Source organism: Microtus pennsylvanicus, chromosome 1, assembly GCF_037038515.1.
Source record: "Microtus pennsylvanicus isolate mMicPen1 chromosome 1, mMicPen1.hap1, whole genome shotgun sequence".
NCBI classification, from domain to species: Eukaryota; Metazoa; Chordata; class Mammalia; order Rodentia; family Cricetidae; genus Microtus; species Microtus pennsylvanicus.
This window is the reverse complement of record NC_134579.1, coordinates 58,420,334-58,430,639: the sequence shown is the minus strand read 5'-3', so window position 1 is coordinate 58,430,639 and position 10,306 is coordinate 58,420,334. Positions and strand designations below refer to the sequence as shown.

The window sequence follows — 10,306 nt, the reverse complement described above, 5'->3', positions numbered from 1 at the left end:
ACTTTGCACAGTCCGGACAGAGCAAAGATTTATTTTGCCCCAGAAACCCGGGCTGCAAAGTTTCAGTTTCGTTTCCCAGGAGGTCCCTCCCTGTTCCCCGCAGAGCCACCTCCTTTCTTTTCCTGCGGTCTCCTAGGGCCCTCGCTCCGGTGAGTAGTTTGTACCTCGGGCGGTGGGCTCTTGGGGGAAGTAATTTCTCCGGGGTCCCAGGTAGTCTTCTTCCTTTCCAAGATCGGAAGAGTGGCGGGAACCGGGATCCCAGGACCAGACCTTCTTAAGGGAGGGTGCAGCAGAGTTTAAGGATAAAAAGTTTTTCCCATGTTTGTGCTCTTTGAAACTATATTGTTTGGATTAATATTTCCTGAGATGCGATTCTGAATTCAACTCATAGAAATTGAGGGCGTTTACCTGGTTGGTGACCGGTTAGATGGGTACTTAGGAATTTTCTGCTTTGGGTCCTTAAGATATCCAGCAACACAGATCTGCCTGCTGTCCAGAGTCCCCAGAGAGTGAGGTGGAGAGGCACCTGACCACAAGAGTAGGTACCTGTGACCAAAGCAAAAAGCCAAGGCCTCTGAGAGTTGGTTTCAAGCCGAATCTTAAGGTGAGGTGGGGGAGGGGAGGAGAGTACCCCAGGCTGGGAGAGCTGTACTCTGAGAGCTCAGTCCCAGGCCTGGGAGCAGATGAGATAGGTCAGGGAGAGGATGAAGAAGGTTCTTTTAGATCTACAGTGTCAGCAGAAATGCAGTGGAGATTATGTGTGTTAAGTGTAAAGTTTACACACATCGTGATGGTTTAACTTGTTACAAGGGGACGGCTCATCTTGTCATTTGACTACATGTGGAATCAGCTAAAACCCAAGCTAGCTGGGTAGAGCTTGTGAGGAGTTTTCTTCCTTCCTTCCTTTTTTTGTTTTTATTTTTCGAGATTAGATCTCTCAGTGTAACAGCCCTAGCTGTCCTGGAACTGGCTTTACTGTGAACCATGCTGGCCGCGAACTCACAGAGATCTATCTGCCTGTGCCCTCTCTCCCCAAGTCTGTGCAACAAGTCTGGCTGTGAGTGATTTTCTTCATTGTATCATTTCAGGTAACAGACACACCCTAAATCTGGACCACTCCTCCTGCTAGCGGTCTATATAAAAGGACAAGGAAAAAGGAAGCTTTTGCTTCTTTGCCTGCACGCTTCAGAACAGACAAATGCGCGTCACTTAATAGATGCCCTGCAGCTGTCTCCCGGGAACCTTAGAAGTCTTTCTTCTGTAAAAACAACACTGCCCTCTGGAGGCAAGGCGGACCTTGTCCCCGCAGTCGGTTAGTATCCAGCTTACTCAAGATGAATATATAACCAACTGTGCTGTTTTGTTATTTTTTTCCCAACTGCGCTTTGATGTACAGTTTTTCTATTGCAAAGACATTGTAAATCACTCCAGAGACTTAACGATGGCAACAGTTTTAGACCACTGTATTGTACATTTTAATCATGAGTCTGTTCATAAATCTTTAGTTTTTACCTACTAGGCTAATATCTTGAAAGTATGGTGTTCTCCAGAGTTTCCGACTTTGATCTAGATACCCTTAGGTCAGAGCTGTATCACAGGTTCAGTTGAAAACGACCCCTGCAGGTTCAAGCAGGTTTCTCGGTCCTCAAACACTCTGTGGGGAGCCCAACTGCTCAAAGACTGCTGTTTGGAGACCTTTTCAGTCTCACCACTTTGTTATCACTTTTTAAAGACAGCAGCCCCTTCAAGGCCTGGCTCCTATCTCATTTCCATAAAGCTTTTCCTAGTCCAGCCACTACGGCTCCCCGCCCCCATCCTGACTTCTCTTAGGACTTAGATCAAAATTCAACAGAAGGTAGACAGTAACAGCAGCAAAATTACATGCCAGTCCTCATCATCAACACGTTAACCAAAAATTATTTTCAGGTCTCCTATGGTATGTTCTTTTATTTTCTTCCACCCCGCCTCTCTCATTTTTTTTTTTCCAAGACAGGGTTTCCCTGTGTAGTCTCGGCTGGCGTGAAACTCTGTAGACCAAGCTTGCTTGGGATGCCTTGAACTCAAGAAATTCAGATGTCTCTGCCTCCCAGGGCTGGGATTAAAGGTGTGCACCACCACACCCATTCTGTATATATTTGCTGTTGTTTGTTTCGTGACAGGGTTTCTTTGTAACAGCTCTGGCTGTCCTGGAACTCACTTTGTAGACCAGGCTGGCCTTGAACTCACAGAGATCAGCCTCCCTCTGCCTCCCGAGTGCTGGGATTAAAGGTGTGTGCCACCATGCCTGGTGGTCTATTCTTACAAGATCCTCTCAGTTTTAAAAGCCTTTAATCCCAGCAAAAGCTGATAAATATTTGTTTTGTAAGCCAGCCTCATCTACTTAGCAAGTTCCAGGGTAGCATGATGAGTCCCTATCTCAAAACAAGAACAAAAACCCAAATTCCCTCACTTTTTGGTCGGTGCTAACTGTATGCTTTCTATTTGATCCCGGAAATAGACCACCCTCTCCAGGATCAGCAGACTACGCCTGGAAACACGAACTGGTATAAACAGCTAAAGACCCACGTGAGACCCAAAGGATGGACTTTAACATGGTAAAAACATCAATACCTTTTTTTTCCTCTTTTTTTTATTTATTTATTTTTTCATTGAGAAAAGAAAGAAAAAAAAACAAGTTTCCACCTCTTCCCAGCCTCCCATTTCCCTCCCCCTCCTCCCACTCTTCTCCCCCTCCTCCCACCCTTCTCCCCCTCCCCCCACTCCTCTCCCCCTCCCTCTCCAGTCCAAAGAGCAGTCAGGGTTCTCTGCCCTGTGGTAAGTCCTAGGTCCTCCCCCTCTGTCTATATCTAGGAAGGTGAACATCCAAACTGGCTAGGCTCCCACAAAGCCAGCACATTGCCTAGGATCAAAACCCCGTGCCATTGTCCTTGGCTTCTCATCAGCCCTCATTGTTCGCCATGTTCAGAGAGTCCAGTTTTAACCCATGCTTTTTCAGTCACAGTCCAGCTGGCCTTGGTGAGCTCCCAGTAGATCAGCTCCACTGTCTCAGTGGGTGGGTGCACCCCTCATGGTCCTGACTTCTTTGCTCATGTTCTCCCTCCTTCTGCTCCTCATTGGGACCTTGGGAGCTCAGTCCAGTGCTCCAGTGTGGGTCTCTGTCTCTATCTCCATCCATCATCAGATGAAGGTTCTATGATGATATGCAAGATATTCGTCAGTATTGCTATAGGCTAGGGTCATTTCATGTTCCCTATCCTCAGCTGCCCAAGGAACTAACTGGGGACCTCGGCTTGGGCTCCTGGGAGCCACTCTAGGTTCAAGTCTCTTGCCAACCCTAAGGTGGCTCCCTTAACTAAGAATTGTGCTTCCGTGCTCCCCTATCCAGTCTTCCTTTATCCCAATCCTCCTTTTTCCCCAAGTTCCCCCCATCCTCCCCTTCTCCCTTTTCTCTCCCCATCTCCCCTTACCCCCATCCCACCCCACCCACAAGATCCCAATTTTCTCCCCGGCAATTTTGTCTACTTCCCATAGCCAAGAGGATAACTATATGTTTTTCCTTTGGTTCACTTTCTTACTTAGCTTCTTTAGGATCACCAATTGTAGACTCCGTGACCCTTATTTATGGCTAGAAACCAATTATGAGTAAGTACATCCCATATTCATCTTTTTGGGTCTGGGTTACCTCACTCAGGATAGTGTTTTCTATTTCCATCCATTTGCATGCAAAATTCGAGAAGTCATTGTTTTTTACCGCAGCGTAGTACTCTAATGTGTAGATATTCCACACTTTCTTCATCCATTCTTCCATTGAGGGGCATCTAGGTTGTTTCCAGATTCTGGCTATTACAAATAATACTGCTATGAACATGGTTGAACAAATGCTCTTGTCATATGATAGGGCATCTCTTGGGTATATTCCCAGGAGTGGTATTGCTGGGTCCAGGGGTAGGTTGATCCCGAATTTCCTGAGAAACCGAAACACTGATTTCCAAAGTGGTTGCACAATATTGCATTCCCACCAGCAATGGATGAGTGTACCCCTTACTCCACAGCCTCTCCAGAAAAGGCTATCATTGGTGTTTTTGATTTTAGCCATTCTGACAGGTGTAAGATGATATCTCAAAGTTGTTTTGATTTGCATTTCCCTGATCGCTAAGGAGGTTGAGCATGACCTTAAGTGTCTTTTGGCCATTTGAACTTCCTCTGCTGAGAATTCTCTGTTCAGTTCAGTGCCCCAATTTTTAATTGGGTTAATTAGCATTTTAAAGTCTAGTTTCCTGAGTTTTCTATATATTTTGGAGATCAGACCTTTGTCTGTTGCAGGGTTGGTGAAGATCTTCTCCCAGTCAGTAGGTTGCCTTTTTGTCTTGGTGACAGTGTCCTTTGCTTTACAGAAGCTTCTCAGTTTTAGTAGGTCCCATTTAATCAATGTTGCCCTTAATGTCTGTGCTGTTGGGGTTACACATAGGAAGCGATCTCCTGTGCCCATCTGTTGTAGGGTATTTCCCACTTTCTCTTCTATTAGGTTCAATGTGTTCTGACTGATAGTGAGGTCTTTAATCCATTTGTACTTGAGTTTTGTGCATGGTGACAGATATGGGTCTATTTTCATTCTTCTACAGGTTGACATCCAGTTATGCCACCACCATTTGTTGAAGATGCTTTCTTTCTTCCATTGTATACTTTTGGCTCCTTTATCAAAAATGAGGTGTTTAGGGCTGGAGAGATGGCTCAGTGGTTAAGAGCATTGCCTGCTCTTCCAAAGGTCCTGAGTTCAATTCCCGGCAACCACATGGTGGCTCACAACCATCTGGAATGAGGTCTGGTGCCCTCTTCTGGCCTGCAGACATACACACAGACAGAATATTGTATACATAATAAATAAATAAATATTTAAAAAAAATGAGGTGTTTATAGGTTTGTGGGTTAAAATCCGGGTCTTCTATACGATTCCATTGGTCGACTTCTCTGTTTTTATGCCAGTACCACACTGTTTTCATCACTGTAGCTCTGTAATAGAGTTTGAAGTCAGGGATGGTGATGCCTCCAGACAATCCTTTATTGTATAGGATTGTTTTGGCTATCCTGGGTTTTTTGTTTTTCCATATAAAGTTGATTATTGTCCTCTCAAGATCTGTGAAGAATTTTGATGGGACCTTGATGGGGATTGCATTGAATCTATAAATTGCCTTTGGTAGAATTGCCATTTTTACTATGTTGATCCTCCCAATCCAAGAGCAAGGGAGGTCCTTCCATTTTCTGGTATACTCCTCAATTTCTTTCTTCAATGCCTTAAAGTTCTTGTCAAATAGATCTTTCACTTCCTTAGCTAGAGTTACCCCAAGATCTTTTATGCTGTTTGTGGCTATCGTGAAAGGTGAAGCTTCTCTGATTTCCCTCTCTGCTTCCATATCCTTTGTGTATAAGAGGGCGACTGATTTTTTGGAGTTGATCTTGTATCCTGCCACATTACTAAAGGTGTTTATCAGCTGTAAAAGTTCTTTGGTGGAGTTTTGGGGGTCGCTTATGTACACTATCATATCATCTGCAAATAACGAAAGTTTCACTTCTTCCTTTCCAATTCGAATTCCCTTGATCCCCTTATGTTGTCTTATTCATAAATACCTTTTTGTCATGAAGTTAGTCATTACATGAAGAGTTCTTTCCCCAACAGTAAGAAATCTGGGTCTTCAATTATAGCACAGTGATTCACAGTGTTGCCTGTAGCTACAGTTCTAGGGGTCTTTGTTGGCCCCTACACGCATGCGGTATACACAAACTCATGGAGTTTTTTTGGGGGGCTAGAGAGATGGCTCAGTAGCTAAGAGCACTGGCTGCTCTTCCAGAGGACCCAGGTTCAATTCCCAACACCCACATGGTGCCTCATTGTCTGTAACTCCAGCTCCAGGGGATCCAATTCCCTCTTTTGGCCTCCATGGCACACATATGATGCACAGATATACATTTGGGCAAAACACCCATACATATACAATTATATTAATTTTTTCTGTTTTTTTTTCCTAGTACTGTGAAAGAAATGGAAAATCAAGAGTATGCTAATATAGTTAAATACTGTGGCACACACCTGTGATACCAGTAGTCAGGAAGCTGAGGCAGAAGAATCACCATGTGTTCCAAGCCAGTCTGAACTATGGAGTAAAACCCTGCCTCAAAATTCAAAACATAAAAAAGAATAATACCTAAAATACTTATCTAATTAGCAGAATCAACTTGGGGATGGATGACCTTTTTTTTTTTTTTTTAAAATAAGTCATCTCCTAGACTAGGAATGTATCACAGATGACGAAGGGCCTGTCTACTGTGCATATGGCCCTAGGTTCAATTGGGCCTGGTAATAGTAGCAAGTTCAAGGCCAAACTGTGCTGCGTGAGATCCAACCTGTGTCACCTCCATGACATGTGGATTTTCCTTAGTCACTCAGCAGTTGTCTTTCAGGATAGGTAAGGAGTGCTCAAGGAATGAGAATGGGAACAGAGAAAAGCACCTTGTCGAGCAGATCAGAAAATTCCCATTTAATGTTTGTGTTGTGAAAGAGGTGAACGAAGTGCGTCCTTACAGATGTGAGGAGGGGCAGCTGGTGAAGCTCATGTCCTGTCCTGTGTTTTCTGTTCTGACTAGGGAAACGCCACAAGGCTTTGGAAGCTGGACTCTGTTTGAGAGCTCTGGCTTATTTTAGTTGAGGCCTCTGTGCCTTCTCAGGGTGTTAGCCTCCAGCTTTTATCTTATTCTGAATTACAAGTGCATCTGCTGAGCCTGGTAGTACACACCTATAACCTGAGTGTTCAGGAGGCTGGGGTAAGAGGATGACTGCTGGGAGTTCAAGGCCAGCCTGGGCAATTTAGTGAGTTCAAGGCCAGCCCAGGTACAGCGTGAGACGAACAAGCAAAAAGTGCATTGATCTCTAAGGGACCTAGGATCGGTACTTGCAGCATTTAGTATTTTCAGTGTTTCAGGCACACAGGCTAAAAAGAACACTACAAAAATCAACAAACCAAATAATGAATCTACACAAACAACAACGAAGACATTTCCTTCCCCAACCCGAAAACCCGTGCTCTGAGCAGTGCTTCCTCTTTTCCTAGAATGCATGTACTGTCTATCATCTCCACTTATTAAAGCTATTAAAGGAGCCGTTTTCATGTTTTTCACAGGGTACCGGAGCAGCAGCTTATGCCGAAACACCAGGTATGATCGCCTCACTCTCACTCTTGTTTAAGAAAGGCTTTGCTCATCTCTTCCCTCAGTGCAGAAGAGGGCACACGGAAGGAGACTGCCTCCCCCTCGGGGGCTCAGGTGTGTGACTGCAGGCCCTGAAGATGCCAGCTCCTCCTTCAGAAGGGGAACTGCTTAAGAGGCACTGGGACAGCTGAAGACGTGTTCTCTTTGGGTCCCCACTGTCTTTTTCCCTTGTTGGCAGATATGATACTCTTTTTTTCTATTCACTTTGTAGATCTGCCTGGTCAGAACTCAGATCTGCCTGCCTTAGATCAAAGGTCCGCATCACTACTCTCGATCCTGTGAGATGCTTCTGACCATAGCTCAACAGCCAAAATGGGCAGGAAGGGTGACCAAGAGCTAAAAGAGCCAACCTGCCTAATTCTAGGGGTGGCCCATCAGAGGTTTCCCGTCAGTGCTCAGGCCAGTTGAGACCAGCTGCTTAGATATGGCTTCTTTCGGGTAGAGAGGTCACCAGAAGCCTTTCTTTGGCTCAGACTAGAAACGGAGTAAATTACCACATTTAATCTGTTTTAGGATGCATGTTTTCTTGCATTTTGATGTCTCTGAAATGATCCCCAGTTTCACTGACATTCATCTTCCTTTCTCAGACACAGAGGCTGTGTTGGTAACTCATTAAAGACTCGACACTTCTCTTGGGATAGTTAGACCAAGGGCAAGCTCAGAATTGAAATCTCCACTTCTCCGCGTGTTCTTCATCTTTCTGTAGTTTGTGGTCTGTGGTCTGTCTCTTGTGTGTGTCTGTGTCTGTCTGTCCTTGTGGGTCTGTCCCTAACATAGGGCTTTCTGTTATTTGGCAGCACAGAAAACACAGTATGGTAAAGGAATTAAGAATTCTTTAAAAGAGTTTTAGAAGAGAAGTTACTTAACTGACCCCAGCTGACCCACAAACAGATGTTTCCTAACAGATGTTCTCAACCTATATCCATGCATTGCTTCCAGCAGTTAGGAGTTACTTTGCTTAAGGTTCCCTTCAACCTATTGACTGCTTTCAGCAAATGATTACCACCACACACACATTATTCTGGGTCAGGGTCTTGAAAGAATCATAGTTTAAGATTAAAGCTATGCATTTAGTTTAAGTTATAAAAAGGGATTGCATAAGTATGTATACTATTGCATAGTAAGATTGGTTGGTTGCATTTTTTTTTAAATATTTATTTATTTATTATGTATACAGTATACAATATTCTGTCTGTGTGTGTGTCTGCAGACCAGAAGAGGGCAGCAGACCTCATTACAGATGGTTGTGAGCCACCATGTGGTTGCCGGGAATTGAACTCATGACCTTTGGAAGAACAGGCAATGCTCTTAACCACTGAGCCATCTCTCCAGCCCTTGGTTGCATTTTTTAAAAGGTTTATTTATTATGCATACAGGATTCTGCCCGCATGTATGTCTACATGCTGTGTATACAGTATATATAGTGTATTCTGCCAGCATGTATGCCTGCCAGAAGAGGGCACCAGATCATATTGCAGATGGTTGTGAGCCGCCACGTGGTTGCTGGGAATTGAACTCAGGACCTCTGGAAGAGCAGCCAGTACTCTTAACCTCTGAGCCATCTTTCCAGCCCTACACTGTTTTCTTAAAGGCGAGATTAGAAGGCTGGATATCCTGTAGAGAAACAGATTGAGTACATAATTTTAAGTGATTTCTAGGTATATTAACTTGGTTGCAAGGTCTGACAAAAGTTCAGATTCTGAAGGCAAGAGGGATTTTCAGAAAAACGTATGTATTATCATCACTCCACAGGTTGGGTTATCCAGAAACTGGATTCTGAGGTAGAGTGAGGCATATAAAAAGCTTATATGAAAGAAAAAAAGAAATCCACCAGGCTGTATGAAGATCTGTGCTAGGTGGGTGTGGTGGTAATCCCAAGGTTTAGGAGGTGAAGGCAGGAGGATTATAATTCAAGGACTACAGAGCAAAGTCTTGTATTATCACCACCAACAATAAAATTGTAATGGTAACCCCACCACCACCAAATTGAAGTCTCTGGCAGCCTGAGGTGTGTGTTAGAGGTGCCCCACAGGCAGAAGTGGCCTTGCTTGGCCTTTGGTGATCAGGGGGCTGCCTTGAGAACTGTGGCTAGTGCTGAGGTGAACTTTAGTGGTAACAGCGACAGACTTTGAGATAACTAGATTTTCCACAAGTCAAGGAAGAAGTGAAACATCCTATATTTCATAGTGTGAAATATGCAGTAAGTGATATTTATTTTTAAAGACAGGATCTTACTATGTAGTTCTGACTGGCCTGGAACTCACAGATTCTGTCTGCCTCTGCCTCCCCAGCGCTGGGTTTAAGGAAAGGCATGCACAGCATAGAAAATAAATTTTTAGTTACTTGGTTGTGACTCTGTGCTGATTTTGACTGTGAGGACCTGAGTACGTGCCATGAGGCTGAGGTTGTCAGCCTTCTACCCATTGGCTATCCTGTGTTGCCCATCTTCCCTCAGTACAGCTCTGAGCAGTGACTTGTGGAAGCAGAAGCCATAGCTCCCGTAATGACCACTCTAAAACTAGATCTAGAGTTATGTGATCTGCTCAGCCCTCAAGTAGAGTTAAGCTTCATTTGCTAATCAACACACACATTATCCCTTTTTGTTCTTGTTTTCCTGTCTTAGTTTCTTACTTTCTCTCCTTATCCAGAACCCCTGGTGTTTTCTAGAATCATTTCTTAAACTACTTACACTCTAAAGTCTTACTTACTTCAGGATTTTCTTCTAAGCAAACATAAACCCAGGCACTAAAAAAAGTGAAGAAGTGTCGGGTGTGGTGGTGCAAATCTTTAATTCCAGCACTTGGGAGGCAGAGGCAGGCAGATCTCTGTGAGTTTGAGGTCAACCTGATCTACAGAGCCAAGTTCCAGGACAGGCTCCAAAGCTACAGAGAAACCCTGTCTTGAAAAAATAAAAAAGTGAATAATTTACAAATACAGCTTCCCCATATTTTTGATTCATAATGAAGTCATTTAAGTATGTATATGCACTTGGCATGAGTCTTCCCCAACTCACAATTTTTACATACATTCAAGACTTTCTTAGCCC

The 10,306-nt window shown here is 44.0% G+C and overlaps 1 protein-coding gene and 1 long non-coding RNA gene across 3 annotated transcripts in view; one reads left to right on the top strand and one right to left on the bottom strand.

Moving 5' to 3' along the window:
* The window catches only part of LOC142845786 (uncharacterized), a 98,303-nt gene that overhangs the window by 19,367 nt on the left and 68,630 nt on the right, over positions 1-10,306 (bottom strand). The window lies entirely within an intron of this gene.
* The window catches only part of Parp9 (poly(ADP-ribose) polymerase family member 9), a 36,128-nt gene continuing 25,876 nt past the window's right edge, over positions 55-10,306 (top strand). Inside the window, exons 1-4 of one of the 2 annotated variants that reach the window (XM_075965065.1) lie at positions 55-149; positions 1,089-1,312; positions 2,498-2,594; positions 7,173-7,206. In XM_075965065.1, the coding sequence (XP_075821180.1) occupies positions 2,580-2,594; positions 7,173-7,206 (49 nt within the window). In that variant the 5' untranslated portion in view covers positions 55-149; positions 1,089-1,312; positions 2,498-2,579. Of the gene's footprint in view, positions 150-1,088; positions 1,313-2,497; positions 2,595-7,172; positions 7,315-10,306 lie in introns of both variants that reach the window. The other variant, XM_075965055.1, reaches the window with a different exon arrangement.